Source organism: Onychostruthus taczanowskii, unplaced genomic scaffold (genome assembly GCF_017590055.1).
Source record: "Onychostruthus taczanowskii isolate IOZ18803 unplaced genomic scaffold, ASM1759005v1 scaffold80, whole genome shotgun sequence".
Lineage (NCBI taxonomy): Eukaryota > Metazoa > Chordata > Aves > Passeriformes > Passeridae > Onychostruthus > Onychostruthus taczanowskii.
Window position 1 is genome coordinate 178,180 of NW_024505893.1, and position 18,879 is coordinate 197,058.

General features: G+C 52.7%; 1 protein-coding gene across 1 annotated transcript; it reads right to left on the reverse strand.

Moving 5' to 3' along the window:
* Positions 1 to 1,761: 1,761 nt before the first annotated feature.
* On the reverse strand, positions 1,762 to 18,817 carry LOC121346340 (glycogen phosphorylase, brain form). The gene is made up of 20 exons (XM_041424069.1): positions 18,500 to 18,817; positions 16,165 to 16,266; positions 14,230 to 14,308; positions 13,259 to 13,362; positions 11,816 to 11,947; positions 9,637 to 9,748; positions 9,166 to 9,248; positions 8,119 to 8,262; positions 7,702 to 7,794; positions 7,444 to 7,590; positions 7,161 to 7,324; positions 6,749 to 6,863; positions 5,955 to 6,056; positions 5,674 to 5,821; positions 5,109 to 5,167; positions 4,276 to 4,417; positions 3,745 to 3,952; positions 3,235 to 3,369; positions 3,060 to 3,126; positions 1,762 to 2,823 (listed from the first exon to the last, which is right to left on the reverse strand). The coding sequence occupies exons 1-20, from the start codon at positions 18,743 to 18,745 to the stop codon at positions 2,671 to 2,673; spliced, it is 2,535 nt and encodes an 844-aa protein (XP_041280003.1). The 5' UTR covers positions 18,746 to 18,817; the 3' UTR covers positions 1,762 to 2,670.
* Positions 18,818 to 18,879: the final 62 nt, after the last annotated feature.

An 18,879-nucleotide genomic window follows, 5' to 3' on the forward strand; every position in this document is an offset into this window, starting at 1 on the left:
GAAACATCTATTTAATGGGAAAGGCTAGTGCCCTTTTATCTTTCCTGTACCTTTTTCCTTCTGAATGTTATTTTTTGCTCTCATACCTGCTATCCTCTGTGGACCTCCTCCCATTCTTCACAAGTACTTCCTATTAGGATTGGAATGACACGTATATAAACTGCAGATGTGGGTGTTTAAGCCAGAAACTGAGATTACTTTTTTGCTTGATCTCCTTTTCCATGGACAGTGTGTGCCCAGGCTGCTGGAATGGATGTCTTCCATTACCCCTGTACAAACCCAGACAGCCATGTGCTGCTTTTAGGTGAGAAGGGCAAGGGGTTTTTTTTCCTCTACTACTTTTTAACTCCTTGGGTCAGGTTTTCCTGTTCCTGGTGGCAGTGCTGTTCCACTTCAGTTAAAAGCAGGCAGTGATACAGTTTTTGATGCAAGAATAAGTCTGGGATATCATTCCCCATCTCTCCTCCCTGTCTTGTGTGCATTTCCAGTAGCACATCTTAGTCCCTCTGACAGCCATTGTTCAGGAGGCAGAAGTGGAAATGAGCCTTTCCCACAGGAAGAGGTTCTGCAGATGTCCTTGCCCTGCTTGGGGCTAGAAGTGGGGCTGGTTTATGCCACTGAGGAGCTCTGCACTGAAAGAGGAGTCAGTCACACACTGCCTCGCCGGGGTCCTGCCCCTTGTCAGTCCATACAGACAGTCCCAGGTGCTGTAGGTTTAGTCACCAGTGCTCAAAGGGAATTGTGCTGCCCCAAGGATCTGGTCAGGGGTGCACAGCATAGTAATAAACTGTTCAGCATGCATCAGAGTTATAGCTGCAGGCTCATACTAGTTGCAAAAGAGACAGTAGCTTGTTTTTGTACCAGGATTCTTCTGCCATTAGTGCAGTTGTCCCTGAGGTTTCTGACCCTCTGATACTCATGAAGTAGCTGTGCCACTACAATACAAGTGCGTCAACCTTAATTTATCGCACTGACAGACGAGAAATACTTACCTGGCTCTGGAGAGTAACACACACATTCCAGTCAATGCTGCTGCTGGCAGCTGGCTTGGGGCAAAGTGCAGCCTGAGATGGGCCTGGCTGGCTGCCTTCCTCCTGCTGGGACAGAGCTGGGAGTCCAGCACGAGAACTGCTGCTCTTGGTGGTCCCACCACCACCATTCCTGTTAGCAGCTCAGTGATACGTTTGGAAATTTAAACTGAAATGTTTATCTAAAAGTGGTGTAGTTTTAATAAAGGCATTGACTGCTGATCACTTCAGCTTTACCAGTCTTACCTGGCAGTTTTTGGGACATTTTCCCCACACTGAGCAGGTCAGCTGGGTGTGGGGCTGGGCTGCAGTAGGGTTGTGTGTGGGAGGTGAGCTTGCAGCTGGGAGTGGGCAAATTTTTGTGGCTGCTGCCAGCTCTAGGAGGACGACTCTCCTGGAGCCCAGAGGGTCTATGCCTGTAGTTTGGCTGCAGCTGAGGCTATGCTTCTCCCCTGGGAATGGGGGAGATGGGAATTGCATGTGTGACTTCTAGTTCAGTAGTCCTGTGTGCCATTAGCAGGGCAAACCCAACACTAACCCCCACCCCAGCACAGAGAGTCAGCCTGCCATGGGCATGTTCCCTGCCATGGTGGTGCCAGCGCCCTGCCAGCTGCAAGGGACTACAAACCACAAAGCCACAGCTGGGCAAGGACAGCAGTGATTCAGGCATTGTGGCCTGAACTTGTTGCAACCTGACCGCAGAGGCATGGAGTAGTCACAAGTCAGTCTGAAGTCAAACCAGCAGGTGTTTGGGTTGTTTTAATGAGTTGGTGTCAAACAGGGTAGTACTGGTGCACTACACAGCACTATGGGTGTTAAACTGTGACCCCAGCACTGGGAGGGACATGTGCAGCAGCATGATCCTGCTATGGAAGAGTGCCAGGGATGTGATCCATGTTCATCCCCTGAGTAGCACATACACACAGCTGTATCTGCAGAGCCAAGAGCCAGCAGGCTCAGCTACCCAGCTGGCAGTAGCAGGTACAGCCCTCCCTATGCAGAGATGGAGGCTGAAAATCCCTGGCGTGGCTTGGTTACTGGGCCTTTAGTTAGGTAAGAGGTGTGGTAGGAGGCTACAGTAAGCTCTGTGGCAAGGAAGTGGCTGATCCCAGGCTCTCCTGCTTGTGGCACAGTGTTTGACATTGGTGCCTGCCATGGGGCTTTCACAGCCAGCCCCCCCTTCCTTAGGTGACACTGGGGAAGGAGATGGGCAGGGATTGGCCTCTCTCTCCCAGCTTTGGGCCCAGCAGACCCCTGCAGGAGAAAGACACACTCTGTGTTGGCTAATCCTACTTTAAGGGGCAGGGTCAAGGAGGCCAGGCCCTTGCACACAGGGGGAGGGGAGGGTTTACTTGGAAAGCCCTTGTTAAGCATGGAGCACAGCTGTGGAAGACTTATCCATGGTCATCTCTCTAAAAGCACTATGCAGCACATGCAGGCTAGGTAGGTGCAAACACAAGGTCCTTTCTCCTGCCCTCCAGCTCTTGTTCCTTAGTCAGGGCTCCTCCTCAGAGCATCCTTCTATCCCTCTGAGGGAAAGGCCTTGGTTCTGCAGAGCTGAGCCCATCTGACTGGTGGTGAAACGCAGGTGAGGCCTCCTGCAATGGGAGCATATCACTCCTTCCTTCCCCTGGTGCTTGCATCAATTTCGGGGCAGGTTGGGCGGGGGGATTGCTGTGGCAGAAGGCTCCACCCCCCAGATCTCACGGGCATACTCAGTGATGGTTCTGTCACTGGAGAACTTGCCCGAGCACGCAATGTTCCTGATGACTTTCCTCGTCCATTCACGGGGATCCTGGGAAGAGGAGAGGCAGTGTCAGTACTCAGTTGCTCACCCAGCTCCGTCCTGGCTTGCAGCCTTGCAGGACACTGGCTAGTTTAAAACACCATGGTGTGGGGCTGCTGAAACAGCCAAACCTGCCTCACCCTGCCCCAGGGCACCACATGCTGCAGTGTTCATAAGGGCTCCACTGTAGCACACTCATCCCAGTTAACCCCCAGTCTTCCCACTCAGCAGTGGGCGAGTCTTACCATGAACAGCTGGTCCACTTGCCCTTGGCACTTAATGTAGGCCTCATAGTCTGCAAACACCTTAAACCTGAAACCCAAAGCAGAGTCTGGCTGGGGCTTGCCTTCTGGGCAGGACAGATGTCTTCCCATGAGCAGCCAGGGCTTCCCCTGCACAGGGATGCTTCCCAGGACTCACCTGTCGTGGTACATGAGCATGTTCACAACATCCTTGAAGCAGCCGGGGTCTCGAGGGGAAAAGAAGCCGCTGGTGATCTGGTCGATGGCCTGGCGCAGCTCGGGCAGGCTCTCGTAGTACTCGCGGGCGTTGTACCTGTGCCAGCAGAGACAGCCTCTAGGCACTGCTGCTCTTCCTGGGGCCCTTGTGTCTGGGGCAGGGAGGGCAGGCAAGGATGTGCTACAGCTCCTGAGTGGGGGGCCTTGCTCCCAGGGCTGTGCCCATCAGAGCACGCTGCTCGTGGCTCAGACCAGCAGCAGTGTCTGATACACTTTGTGTCATGTCCCACTCACAGCCAGTGTGCTTGGGCAAGCTGCATCCTTGCAGCCCAAGGCAAAGACTGCCTCTAGCCCCCTGCTTTTTCCTGCTCCAGAGGTGATACAGAGGAAGGTGTCCCTCCCAGAGAACATGGCTCTCCCCACCAGAGCTGAGCCCTGCATCTCCATCTGACAAGCCCTGGTGTTCACCAACCCTTTCCGATCCAGGGCCTCCACGTCCTCCACCCGCATGCCAAATATGAAGAGATTTTCTTCGCCTGCCTCCTCAGCCATCTCCACGTTGGCCCCGTCCATGGTACCAATGGTGAGGGCCCCGTTCACCATGAACTTCATGTTGCCTGTACCTGAGGCCTCCGTGCCAGCTGTGGAGATCTGCTGGGAGAGATCCGCTGCTGGGATCACTGCCAGGTGCAAGAGAAGTAAGAGTTAATCCTTGGCACATTGCAGCTCCCCACAACCAGGACTGGCATTTGCCACTGGCCCTTCTGACCTCGCCCTCAGCCCAAACTGCACAACTCTGAGGCCAGGCTCAGCTTTGCCATGACCCCAAGCAGCTGCTGCCACTCCTGCATGAAGCTGGCTTCCTGCCCTATGTGGAGCCTTCGGGCTGTTCCTAGGGGACAGCCAGGTGTCCTGCCACAACTGCCTCTCAGGCCAGCCCGTTCCTAGGCTCAGCTGGGACATGCCCAACTTCTGACACGTGCTTACAAAAGACCAGACATACCCTTCTCAGCCAGGGATACCCGGTAGTTCTCCAGGAAGATGACCTTGAGCTTGTCCCCCACATAGGGGTCGTTGTTGATGACCTCACCAATGGATGTGATGAGTTTGATGATCATCTTGGCCATGTGGTAGCCAGGGGCTGCCTGAAGAAGAGCAGTCCAGAAATGGGGAAGGCTTTTAAGGAAGGGAGAGCATAAGAGATGACAGTATGGGGTTCTCACTGCAGTGAGTCTGAGCCTCACCTCTGCTGTTCACATGGAATCACAGCATGGTTTGGGTTGGAAAGGACCTTTGAAAGATATTTAGTCCAACCCCTCTGCAATAAGCAGGGACATCTTCAACTAGACTAGGTTGCTGAGAGCCCCATCCAACCTATCTTGAATGTTTCCAGAGATGGAGCACCTCAGGGCAACTTGTTCCAGTGGGTCACCACACTGACTGAGAAAATTTCCACCTTAGATCTAATCTATATTAACCCTTCTTCAATTTAAAACCACTATCTCTTGTTCTATCACAACAGGTCCTGCTAAAACATTTGTCCCCATCTTTCTTAAAAGGCCCACTTCAAGCCTTAAAGGCTACAATAAAGTCTGCCCAGAGCCTGAACAATTCTAATTCTCCCAACCATGAATTAGCAAAAACACCCAATTGGGAGGAGAAGTCCTGAGCCATGGGGTAATAGTGACAGAGCCTTGCTCAGTCCAGTTAGTTCATGGAGGTGTTCCCTGCTGCTGGCTAATCTACAGCAGGCCCAGCAAAGCCACAGAAAGGAGACAGGACCTTCCCCATCCACCCCCCGAGCCACACATGCATCGAGTCTGGAATGCAGGTTACCTTTCCTCCAATCATAATGGTCCTGGGCACAAAGGATTTGGAAGGATTGCATCTGATGCCTGAAAGAGCAGGGATCTTTCTTCAAAATTTTTTCAAATTTGAAAGCTCAAATTTTATCTTAAAAAAAAAAATTAAAAATCTTCAGAACTGAAGATAAACTGGGCAGATCAGATCTGCATGATCAGAGGCAGGCTGGGATCTCAGCCCATGTCACAAGGACCCATCAACCTTGTAGGACCCTGACGCCCAACAGACATCTGCTGGAGCTGTGGTCAGCAAAAAATGGCCACAGAATCCTTGGGGATCCTTGGAGTACTACTCAAGGCAGAACAATGCAGAGCTCCAATGACTTGCCTCCCTTTGGGAATGGGCAGGGGCCCCAGGTATACAATGGGAAATGGGGTCTTGCACCAGGTCAGTCTCAACAGCTGTAGAACAGGTGTGGAGATTACCTGGGCTGGAGATTTGGGCTGTGAGCTTTTTCCCAGAGCTCTGTATGAGCCTTCAGACACTCTGTTTTCCCTCCTGGAGAAAAGCCCTGGCAGTGAGAGGCTGGGGAACTTACGGTTGTAGAGGGTGATGGCATGCAGGCAGTTCAGCAGCTGCCGCTTGTACTCATGGATTCGCTTCACCTGGACATCAAACATGGACATAGGGTTGATCTTCACCTTGTACTGCTCCTCCAGGTAGGCTGCAAACTTCAGCTTGTTCTCCTGGCAGAAAAATTTGAGGAACAGGCATGAGTTGCCAGAGCTTGCCTCAGAAGTGAGCATTTGCTGCTGGGATGTTCCTGGCAGCATGGTGCTTTTAGCCTTCTTCCCCCAGGCCACCTCCTGTGCACGTTACCTGCTTGACTTTTGCCACATCCCTGATGAAAGTCTCATTATCGATGAACTCCAGTAGCTTCTTCAGCTGGCTCAGATCTGTGATAAAGCCTTCCCCAATTTTCTAAAACAACAAATCAGGAATGTCATGAGACACATCACCCAGTCCACAACTGCCCTTTCCCAGCAGAGGTGCCACAGTCCCCTTGGAAACTGGAAGAGGCAGTGTGGCCAGGAAAAGGCACCGTTTCTTATCGTGAGATTATTTCTCTGCATCACAAAGAAGCCCAATGGAAACAGGGCACTTGTGAAAATTCAGACAAGACCCCTTTCTCAAGGAGTTTTAGCAGGAAGAGGGAGGATGTGTGCACATGTGCCATGACCTCCTGGCAGCTGGAGAAACCAATGGGCAGGATATGAAGATTCACTTAACTACAGGATGATATTCAGTCATGGCATGTTGCAGTGTGATGTAAAAACCTGTCCTAAAGGGCCTGGGAAATACAAGGGACAGAACTGGGGCTGGGCCTCCATGGGAGGAGCTCCTTTGTGCCTATGAAGCTGAACACTTGTCCAGACACCCTATTGTTGTGCCTGTGTGCAGCCCCTGCAAGGGCAGGGACCAGATTTCCACAGCTTTTTTTGGCCAACTCTTCATCAGCTTTAGAGCCCAGCCAATCTCACACCTACACGTACCACAGCATGGTCCTCCCAGGCTGTCCCCACACAGCTGCCAGGTGTCACTTTTAGGTGACCACAGAAGAGGTGACCAAAGGGATCACACTCACCTCCTCACTTCACATGATCACCACTCACCTCAGCAATAATGTCAGCCAATCCTGGGTTGCACAGCAGGAGCCAGCGCCTCGGTGTGATCCCATTGGTCTTGTTCTGAAACTTTTCTGGCTCCAGCTCATAGAAATCCTTGAACCTGGAACACCACGGAGCTGTGAGCCACCCACCACCACCCGAGCTAGAGCTGGGCCCCGCAGTGTGTGCTCCTGACTCAGGGCAGGCTCTATCAATGTCCCTGCAACAGCTGCGAACTTGCTGCCTCTCACCCCCTTCCTCAGCTGTACTGCCAAGAGTTTCCCCAGCTCCAAAGGGTCTCCCCCGCAAGGCAACCAAAGCAGACCTGGACAGGCAGCTGCCCCAGCTAACCCTTCCCAGCTGGCAGGCAAAGCCCAGTGAGCAGAGGGGGTGCATGCCTGGGTGTGTCCCAACTCACACCGAGTTCTTCACGATGTCGGAGTGGATGCGGGCCACGCCGTTGACGGCGTGGGAGCCGATGACGCAGAGATGAGCCATGTTGATCCGCTTGCAGTCTCCCTCCTCGATCACCGACATCCTCCGCAGACGGTCGATGTCCCCTGGGTACAGAGCTGCCACACGCTGCAGGCAGGGAGAGGGACATGAGTGACACTGATTGATGGGACCTAGGAGCATTCCCATCCTAAAGGTGATCACACCAAGATGCCCAGAGTTCCCACAGCCTGGGACCAGTCCCTTACATCGAGGTGCATTTGGTTGAGGGCATAAATGATCTCCAGGTGCCGTGGCAGCAGCTTCTCAAACATGGAGACCGGCCAGCGCTCCAGGGCTTCAGGCAGCACAGTGTGATTGGTGTAGGCACAGGTCCTTTTTGTGATCTCCCAGGCCTGTATTACAGATAGCAGGTTAATGCACGTGCACCCAGGCCAAGGGGGAAAAGGAAATCCCAGAGATCCTTCCCCTGCAAGGTTCAGCATGGTCCTCCCAGCTCTGCTCACCTTGTCCCAGTCCACTTTCTCCACATCCACCAGGATTCGCATGAGCTCTGGTATGGACAGGGCAGGGTGGGTGTCATTAAGCTGAATAGCCACCTGCAACACAGACTTGCTGGTCTCAGTTCTGGCAGTGACATGACTGTGACAGTGCCCTGCATGCATGGGGTTGGGGTAAGGGTCAGCCCCAAGGCTCTTCTCATAACTCACAACCCAGAAACAGAGAGAACTCTTGGTAATGGAGCTATTTCAGGTCTTGCTCCAAATGACAAATTTTTCCCTGGGAAAATAGGCCCAGAGATCATCTGTTTTGCAACCCAAATTGCCAGGGTGTTTGTATAAATGCCCCCATTTAGTCCTGCTCTCCCTCAAGAGAGGCAGGTCTGGCTGAAGTTTCCCCAGTGCTTCTGCCCACGGACTCACCTTGTCTGGGAAGGTTTCAAAGCATGTTCTCACAGGGTCCCGGCAGCCAAATTTGGAGGACTTGAAGCGGCGGATGATGTCCTGGAGGGTGGCAGCCACCACAAAGTACTCCTGCTTCAGCCGCAGCTCCTTGCCTTCAAAGAACTGCAGGGCAGGGCACCACATCCATCAGAGCTGCAGCTGCCATCCCCACCTGGCAGCCAAAGCCCTGGAGATGCTCCTCTCCACCCCAAGGGGCTTCCCAACAGGCTTCACACGTTTGGCTCCTCACCAGGGCAAATGTGGATGTTTCTCATATGTCTCTGATGTGGACAGCAGCTGTAGGGACTCACAAAGGGCTTGGCATCCCAAACAGCTGCTTCCAGAGAGAGCAACTGAGAGAGAGAGAGAGAGCCTGCCCCATCCATGTTACTCCTACAGAGCCAGCATAGTTCCCGCCCTCATGGCAAAATCCTTTGCAGGGCTTTCTGACAAAGGATTTTGGGCTTTCTGCAATAGCCAGGAGTGTGTCTGGACACATCAGCTGCCTCACACACACCGTGCTTTCTGCTGGTCTATTTTAAAACACTAGCAGGTTTGATAGGGTGTGGGGCAAAGTGCAAGGGATTTGCTTTTCCAGAACAGATGCCAATCCATGACTAGATATGAGGGCTCTTCCCTTTTGAACCCAGAACGCAGTGAGTGCTTGGCCTGGGACAGCTCTTGCAGTGAGAAATCCCTTGAACTGGGGATGGAAATGAGTCCCCACTGTGTAAACTGGCAACTGCCTTGAAGTTGAAGGAATAACGTCTTCCCCTCCCTGCAGCATGGAACAGAGCAGCTACACTATGTAGGCCAGACTGTGCTGTCAATCAGTTAATCAAAGACCCTCTGGAGCCAGCAGAGCCATACCTGTTCATTGGGAATTATAGGGACAACCTATAGTATATTAAAGCCAAGCAACAAGCATCAGATGGCCATGACCTTCCAGTGTTTACAAACAAGGAGACAGAACTCCAGGAAGGATGATTCTGAGCAACAGGGAAGAGAGGCAAGAAAGTCACTCACGTTATCATTTGGGTACAGGACTCTGGATATGTTTTCTGCCAGGTTTCTGTCCAACACTGCCTCGATGTAGTCACCCATATTGACTGCAGGGAGAGAAACACACACAGCACTGCAGCAGCTGTAGAGATTCAGGCAGATCCCTGACACCACACTTTTCCCTCTTCTCTTGTAGAGAGGTTTTGTAACAGGAATATTCAGGCTGGTATTAATGGAACAGGATGGGAATGTACATGTGTGAAAGGCACTAGAGTGACAGGAGGAGACGGGTGGGTGTCCTGGGGTAGGAGGGCTCTGGAAGCAGCTGGGGAGTAGTGTGATCCATGGATGTGCACACAGTGCTGTGGTTTGGAGATAGCTATGAAATAAACACAAAGCAGGCCAAATGTGAAGTGCTGCTCCAGGTGCTGTGCACAAAGGGACAACTGTGTCCCAGCCTGGCCAGAGGAGAGGCAGTGGAGGGACAGCACTTACACTCCTGGAGGTTGAAGTCGTTTGGGGCCTTGGCAGACCAGAGTCTCATGGTGTTCACAGTGTTGTTCTTGTATCCAGGCACTGGGGTGTCGTAAGGCATGGCAAGGACAACCTGGAAAGAACAGCATTCCCTCCTGGTTACAGCACAGTGACCTAGAGAATGTGGGACAGCGGCTGAAACCTCTGCAAGAAGAATCCAGAGGACAAAGACAAGTCCTGGCTGTGGAAGGAATCTCACCTCACTAAAATACACCTGCTGAGCTTCACAGACTTCCCTGCTATCATGGGCACTTCCACCACCTACTGGGAAAGCATTCATAGGAGAACCAGAGCTGTCTGGAGCTTTACTGACCAACTTGACTTTCAACCCCTTCAATGACATGCAAAAGAGAGTTGCAAGAAACCTGCTGACCTTCCTGTACCAACTGGGGTACCTATCAGAGCACTGAAAGCACCCTTAGCTGCCCACTGGGATTCTGTCTGTGCTAGGGTAAAGCCAGGACAGCTTGGACTTTTGTGTTTCCATCTGGGATTAACTCCACAGCCTGAATCCTGCCCATTAGCCTTCTGCAACCTGCCAGGACCAAATCCTACAACTGCAGCACCATTTCCAGAGCCACCCACCCAATATTCAGGGTTTGTTGAACCTGCCTGGATAACTCCACTGAGATCTCCAGCACCTGAACTGAACATGAGTGTGAAACTCCTTGTGCAGTTTGCAGATGATACTTAAGCCTCAGTAGGCTGCACACATGGCTACAGGGAGTAATCCTGGACCTCCTAGTTAACACAGCAGGGAAACCTGGGCAGATCAGCATGTTGGTCATGAACAGCCTCTTTGTGCTGGCATCAGCAACAGCTCCCCTCTGGGGAGAATCAGCAAGAACTCAGGCTCTCCAAGCTGCTGTTACCAGCTCCGAACATGGAAGCAGGCAGGGAGCCTGCCCAGGGACTGGGGCACACATCACATGAACTCAGCCATGCTATATTTGGTGACTGCATCTTTGTTTTTTTTGAACTTTTCCAACTTGTTCCCCTAGCAGCACTATCTGAAAACTCACCTCCTTGTAGGAAGCAGTGTTTCAGATCCCTGAAACCCCAGACTACCAGCAGGATCAGAAGAGACACATGTTGAAATGCAATCCCCAAATGGATGCATGCACTTGGGGGCCAGAGAGCTCTGGCACAGTGCTCCCAAGATGTTCACTGTGCTAGGGCTGTGATATTGAACCCCTGCACTGTTAACAGGGTCACTTCATGGCCTCTGACAACCAGAAATAAAATGGTTTATTTCTCTTCTGAGCAGGCCCAGGTGACTGTGTAACTGAGCTTCAGCTCTCGGTGCTGAAGAGAATGGCTGGGCTCTGTGGCTGTGAGCTCCTCGGATTAACTGAGCTGGTTCATCAGGCTGAGAGACCGCTGAACACTATGGGAACAAGGCTAGGTCATCTCCCTGAATCACAGAGAAATTAATTGTCCTTCCTTCCTCCACCCTGAGCAGTGCTTACAGACAAGAGGCTGAAGCATTTTCCATCCTTTTAATAAACCTGTGCCTTTGTTAGAAGCGAAATGGGAATGCACCTGTGATGCAGTAGCCTGAACAAGCACAAGCTCCTGAAGTACAGCATTATCTCCTCAACTGTGCAAGAGGCTGAAGGAGTGTTTGTGCTCCATGATGCCACAAAACAAGGCCTTCAGGCATACTGGCGACTGGAATCCACACCTCCAGCCTCCCCTGACAGCACTCTGCTCATTGGGCTGCTCTGGGGAGGAGGAACTTGCTGTCATGACAAGAGTTAAACACCCATGGGATTTCTCCATGCCTCTGCACAGCAGCAGCATCAGAACCTGCTGAAATTCCACAGAGTGTGAGCGAACAGTGGCCAGGAGCAGCATGGAAGGAGCCTACAGTGCTCCAACATAAATCCATGTAAGACTGTGCAGCTTAGTCCCAGAGATCAATAGATGTCTCTTTTTTTTCCTCAAATCCTGCTGCAACAATTCAACAAAAGCTTTTATCTCCTCAAACCCCATAGGCTACAAAGTCACCTTTGTAATTGCAAGGGCAGCAGAGGGAGTTTGGCCAGTCTAGGAGAGAAGCAGAGCCTGAAGACCTCAGGCAGCCCAGGGTTACCCTGTCTGGCCTTCCCCAGCCCAGCAGGGAGACTGGTGGTGGTACCTGGGTGTCGATCCACTTCACCCCCTCGGGAGTGTGCTCCACACGGCCGTAGAAGTGCACCGGGAGCATGTACTCGGGGCGGGCCTTCTCCCAGGGATTGCCGTAGCGCAGCCAGTCGTCCGCCTCCTCCACCTGCAAGAGGAGGAGCAAGAGGCACACGGGGCTCAAGGAGTGCCTTGGGCTCCATGAGAAGGCTGAACAGGGCTCTTGGAAGGGAGACTGGTTCAAAAGCAAAGCTTCAGCAAGCTGGCTTTAAAAATGGATGTGCAGAGGCCTCTAGAGGATAGCCGGGCTTTCCAAAACTTGGATGACTGCATCCCAGCTGGTATAAATAAATCAGCCTCTATGGATGTTTGCTAAGGTTTAAGCCATGCAAAATGCACAGACCACTGCACTCAGTCTGTCTCCAGGCCTTCACATCCAGTTTGACTGCGGATACTGTGGAATAGGTGGGATGAGGCACCCAGTGGCGATGTTCCTGGCCACAAGCCACACCCTGTAAGCCAGGTCTTGTTAACCACTCTGCCCCCTGCCAGAGGGGGTTTCTCCTCTCAGCTCACAACTGTGGCAATGGGAGCAAAGTGAACCCATCAGAGCCACCTAGGCTGGTGTTATCCAGAGATGCTTTGTGCCTCCACACATTTCTCTGCTGTGGGGGGAGGCACTTAAAGGAAGGGGGAGATAGTGGGACAAGGAGGGGAAAGGCAAGGGGGAGGGCCAGAGCCCAGCATGCCACCACCCCTGTTCTTTTTTAAGAAACATAAAGTCAAACACAGGGGAAGCTTTCCCCTCCCTGTTTTCACCATTTATGGGGCCTAGCATTGCAGCTTCTTTGTGGAGAAGCAGGAAAAAACAACCTTCAGACCTCTCATGGTCCCTGACTTACGGAGCGGTATTTTAAGGGGAAAAAGATACTTTATACTCCGAAGCAAGGTGAGTCTCCTAATGAAAACCATTTCTAGACACACACTAAGGAAAACTGCCAGCTGAGGCAGTTTTTTAGCCTATTTTTACTGGAAAGTAGTATGATAACTAATGCTACAGGAAAATTCCTGTTTAATCCCTGTCTGCCACTGACCAGGGAACCCACAGGAGCAGCAATCACCCCAGACACTTGTCCATGTTCCATAACAATCAAACAACTGATTTGCCAGACACCTTCCTGAGGTATTTAGGCACATCTCCATCCTTAGTCTGACTGCTTTGCTGACTCACTACCAAGCTGGATGGGACTCTGGGCTTGTTGCAGCTGCACTGTGGAGACCCAGACAGGCAGATCTCTGGTCTCAGCCATGCCCTGTGGATCAACTCCCACATCACCTTGCCCAGTGATGGACTCAAATGCTCAGTTTTAGAGCTCAAGGCACTGCAGTGCCTTTTACATCCAGCCTTGTCCACAGCATGAAAGAGAGGGAGAAAGAGGGACCCGAGTTTTCCAAGTACCTGCCAGCCGTCGACAATCTTCTGGTTGAAGATCCCAAACTCGTAGCGGATGCCGTATCCATACGCTGCCAGCCCCAGTGTGGCCATGGAGTCCAGGAAACAGGCTGTAAGGGTGAAGGAAACAGGCTGTAAGGGTGAAGGAAACAGGCTGTAAGGGTGAAGGAAACAGGCTGTAGGAGCAGAGCATGGGCACTCTGCAAGGAACCTCACTCCTCACTTGCTGCACGTGCTACAGCCTGCTGTGCATGGAGATGGAGCTGCCACAACACTGCTGCTGGAAATGTTTATTACTCAGAGGAAACCCATGTGCAGAAGGGAGACAAGGAGACAGTCTGCAGCAGGACTCTCTGCATGTCCTGCTGAGCAACCACAAACCCCCAAAAATTGCTGGTGACAAGGACAGATCACCAAAAGCCCAAATCCAACTTTTTTGCAGTGAGAGCTCTTCTAAAATTGCCTTGCTCTAAGCCTGTCTGCCCAGTAAAGCAGAGATTCTGACCCTGACCTGCTGCACCACCAGCTACTTAACTATTATTGCTTCCAAAGGAAACCCTTCCAGCCCTCAATCCAGGCAGTTCTGGTAAAGATCAGTTCCAGCATTTACTCCATGCTGGGGAGCTCTCATCTCCAGCTGTCCCACAGGACAGGCAGACTAAAATAGCAGCCAACAATCTGCCTGTGTGAGAGCTGTTGAGTGCCTCTGAGAAGTGAGAGATTTCACGGGGAGGTGAGGGGAAAGGCTCCAGACAGCCTCTTCCAGCCCTGCCTGCTGCACTGCGGAATGCACACCTACAGCTCTGGGGTGCTCTCACTGGGGAGGGGATGCTTCTGGCCAGCCAGGAGCAGGCAGGAGGGTCCCACACTGCTGAAGGCCTGTGGGGCAGATGCCAGTGGTGAGGGTGTGACAGCCATGCCACCCTCGGTCCCCATGCACTTTGCATGAGGAGGGAACTCCCCTCCCCCTGTATTACCTGCCAGGCGGCCCAGGCCTCCATTTCCCAGTCCAGCATCTTCTTCAATTTCTTCCAGCTCCTCCAAGTCCAAACCCAGCTATTGGGGAAGAACCACAGCAGAACATGTCACCAAATAAACCCCATGTCCTGAGCTGCTCTTCAAGGAGGACAAACACATCCCAAAACCACCCACACTGAGGGACATTAAACCCACAAGGTCTCTGCATCCCTCCCCACAAAGCATTTCACCAGCACCTAGTCCTTGGGCAGCCTAATTGATTGTAAAACAATTTAGCCCATCACCAGATGTTGTTTTCCCATGAAGAAGGTTTCCTTTGAGAGTTCAGACAAAACTCTCATACCCTAGCAGCCCCTCAGGTCAGGATGCCCTTTGACCAAACTTGACACTGGAGACTGAATGGGGGGAATGGTCAAGCCAGTGTGCAAGGGACCCCCGAGTCTGCCTGGGCAGGGGAGGTCATCCCTCTACTCATGTATTGAGTCCTTGAGGAAGGGCATGGCCAGGCTGGCAGCAGTGACTGCAGCATTCACCATCACTCTGTGCTTCCCACATCCTGCCCAGCCTGCCACAGAGCTCCTTGGCTGCAATCCGTGGCTGGAAGTGGTTGCCTGCACCTCTTGAGCCATTTGTTCTATGGCCTGGGGGCCCCTGCCAGAGGAAGGCTAAGGCTGCCAGCAGCAAGGACTCTCCAGGAGTCCAGGGGTGCAGACTCAGGGGGCAGCAGCAGCTCACCCTGGTGCCAGGGGGAACAGCACCGTGTCAAGCCAATACCACAGCTGCTCCCCAAACTGTTTTCCCAGCACTTCAATGGTCTGCAACCACAAGATGGGAAAGCCTCATGCACAGAGTGATGGGGACACAAAAACTGAGATGAATTCTCTCAGTGACAGAGCCATGCTGGATATGAGGACCTTCGAGCAACCTGGCCATGGGCCATGATGAGCTCCACAGGCTGGAGGCTACAGCAAGGGAAGCCTTGGCACGTCAGGCCAAATCTGCACTTGGAAACTGTCTTGCAAAGGAACTTAGAGGATGCTCCTGAAAAAAGCCAGCTGCTCTCTGAGGCACAACACCTCAGACAGGAAACAGGTGCCTCCCTGGAAATCCCTTTGGATCTCTTGGCAGGGAAAGTGCTTGCCAGGATGTTTCAACAGCAACTGTAGCACCTCATTTAGAGAGACAGTCTCTCTAAAAAGTGCCCAACTTCTGCTACAAAGTGTAACATGGATCAATCTGGTAGGGCAGAGGGAGGGGAGAGGGGAAGCTGGGAGAAATAAAGGCATTGGGTGAGAAGGCCAAAAGCTGCATTCTGTCAAAAAAGGTCACTGTGCTGTTGCAGAGGTGTCTGCAAATAACCACATAAGTAACAATGGCCTCACATTAGTGATTGCGTTGTTAGAAACACACTCAGCTGTGTTTCTTTCAAGATGGAAATCATCTGAGGACATTTTATTTCCAGCAACTTATTTCCCTCCTTTCTCCTTTCCCACCAATTCTACCTGCCAGTGCTGCTGCTGTGCCTTGTGTACCTCAATGTATGAACTGTAATTTGGTGATTTGCTGCCCTAGTCCCAGTCTCTCCCATTACACTACATCTCCTGTGATAAACGATCATCTCTCCCACTAATGGAAAGCTCTTTGCAGCCTTGTGACTCTCATGTCATTTAGGATACTGGGTGTAGTTTTCAGTATACACTTCTGGTTTCTCCCATTCACTACAGGGAAATGGTGGTTTGTACTCCAACTCCAAGGAACCCCAAGCCCCTCACATTGTCTTCTCTAGGGAATGAAAAACACTAAGAAAGCCAAGCTTCATTTTGTGTAGTCCAAATAACAACCTTCTCAGGTGAAGCCCTGAGAAATAAAGATACTCAACCATCTGTGTGGAAAAGTTTAGCCTCAGGGGGACCCTGGTATCCCCAAGACTTTACCTGGTAAATGGCTTCGTCACAAGCATTCTGCAGGCCCAGGTTCACCATGGTGTTCTGCAGAGTGCGACCCATGTAGAACTCCAGGGACAGGTAGTAAATGCGCTGGGGAGGCAAAGCGAGACGCTTACACACAGCACAGCACTTTGCTTTCCCTGAAGCTGCTTCAAATCAAGAGCAGACACAAGCATTTTCCAGAGCAAGGATGTCTTCCCAGACTGGTTTTTGGCGCCTGCTCCTGAACACCACGCACCAGAGTTGTTTGTCACAAGAATTTCAAGCGGGACGCCGGCCAAGCCTCCACCACGCATCTCCCTGCCAACAGCCTTCTATAGAAAAATCTCGCTGCCTGTTAAGTGTTTCCCTAATTAACCCAGGGCAACTATTATCTAGGATGCTGAATGATATATTTATACACTGTCAGGCTCAGCTGAGGTGATGTTTACGCTGGGCTTTTAAAGTTTTCCTAGGCTGAGCTGATCCAGCCTCCCAAAAGCCAGAGCAAGCCCCCTGCCCCATGCAGGCCGGCTGGGCTGAGGGCCAGCATCTTCCTGTGAGTAATTTTCCAGCACTCCCATCTCATGGGTCCTCCTGCTCACCCCACGCTGAGTTTCACTCCCATTTCACCCTCTTGAAGAAGTAAATTGTCCCATAGGTGGCAGGGTTCCTGGCACAACTGTGCAGTGACCTTCCAAGTTTGAGAGGAGCCGTGTCTGTGCTGCAAATGCTAACGAAAGCCTGTTTGCGGGATGAGAAGCAGGCTGTGCAAACTTTTGCCCTCCACAGGCTGGATTCATCCAGCCCTCCACTCAGATTCATCACTATGGATATTTTTATAAATAAACCTGAACTCTTAATGGAGCAATTACCTCACCTCAAATTGTGCTTTCCTTTGAATCTCTTTCCACTGTAGTGTGGATCTTTCCCTGCTAAGCAGCAGCATTCCTCCCTCTGCCACCTCTGCTGGGAGTCTGAAAGGGTCAGTCTGTTCCCTGGGGCTTATCAGACAGACCAGAATCAATCACACACAAATGCTCTGCTCCTTTCAGTCTCTCACAGGAGCGCATTTCTAATGAAAATCTAAGTGTAGAGGACAGTAAGCAAACTCACTCCAGGCTCCTCTGAGCCTTTATGGGATCTGTGCAATCCCTTCTGTTGGTGCTGCAATACAGATCAGGGCACATTTGTGCAAGTTGGGACAAAAGGGAGAGTCCCATGCACCAGTGTTACTCTCAGCACTCATGCAGCCATTCTGTCGTGAAAGTGCACTTTGTTTCTTGTGTCAAGGCAATATTCATCATCTTGGGAAAAGAGCTGACTCAGGGAGGTGGCTGGCTGCCTGCACCCTGGGAAGGTACTTGCCTTTCTCCGTACACACCTGCTCTCTGTGGCTCTCCAGTCAAGTTCTGGATTGGGTCTTAATTCAAAAGGATTAAATCTGAGTTACGTCCTGCAGCCCCCAACACCTCCAGTATCACTGTTCCTGACTTGGCAAGTGGGGAGGAACCCCAGCGTTTGGTGACCTGGGAGAGCTTATTTGGTTTTTCACAAGGCAAGAAACTCCTCTCCAGCCCCAAAGCTGAGCTGCCTGCATGTTCTGCAGGAGTGAAGTCAGGACACAGCTGAGCCACGGAGGTGATGATGCCCACAGGGGACAGCACCGCAGCAGTGTGAGTGCAGGACGTGACCATGTTGCTGAGCCATGGAGGTGATGATGCCCACAGGGGACAGCACTGCAGCAGTGTGAGTGCAGGATGTGACCATGTGGAGCACACAGAGGAGCTGGCAGCAGCAAGGCCCATGCAAGGACCTGCTCTGAGTGGGACTACAGGGTACATGGTGGTGACAAGGTGCAGGGGGACACAGTTATGAGGCTGTCTGAGGGGGGACAATGCTGCAGCAAGGTTCAGTGGAACCAGACTGCAGAAGAGTTTGTGGAGACAGAGTCATGGCAAACTGCACAAGGGACATGGCTGTGGTGATGTCCGTGGGGACACAGGCATGGCAATATGTACGTGAGGGACACAGATGAGGCAAAGCTCATGGGGACACTGCCATGCTGAGGTGTGTACAAGGGACACAACCACGGTAATGCCCATGGGGACACAGCAACAGCGGGGTGTGTGTGAGAGATACAGGTGTCACGATGCCCGCAGGGAAGAAATCACGGTGGGATGCATGAAGGGCACGGCCATGGCAAGGCGCCCCACAGCCAGCTGCCTGCAAGGGACAAGGCCCAGGGGTCACACCCACAGTGACACCTGCCAGGTAGCCGCGGAGACACCCTTGGTGAAGGCACAGCCGCCCAGCCCCAGTCCCTCGTCCCGCCGGGGCTCACCTTGGGGTCCCGCTCGTAGTAGTGCTGCTGGGTGCGGATCCAGCGGCCCACCAGGTGGTCGCGCACCGTGTGGGCCAGTGCGAAGTAGTAGTCGCGGGGGGTGGCGACGTTGCGGTCCTTGACGAGGGTGAAGTGCAGGTGGCGATTGAAGCTCTTGCGCACCTCGGCCACGTCCCCCAGCCCCGCGATGCCCCGCACGCTGATCTGCTTCCGACGGTCCCCGTCGCTCAGCGGCGCCGCCGCCATCCCGCCGCCGCCGCCCCGCCGGCTCCGCCGCTGCCTCCGCCGCAGCCGGGCTGGGGCAGGGCCGGGGCCGCCGCGCCTGCGCCTCCTCCGCCCGCGGCGAGGCGGGGCCGGCGCCGCTGCCGGGGCGGGCCGAG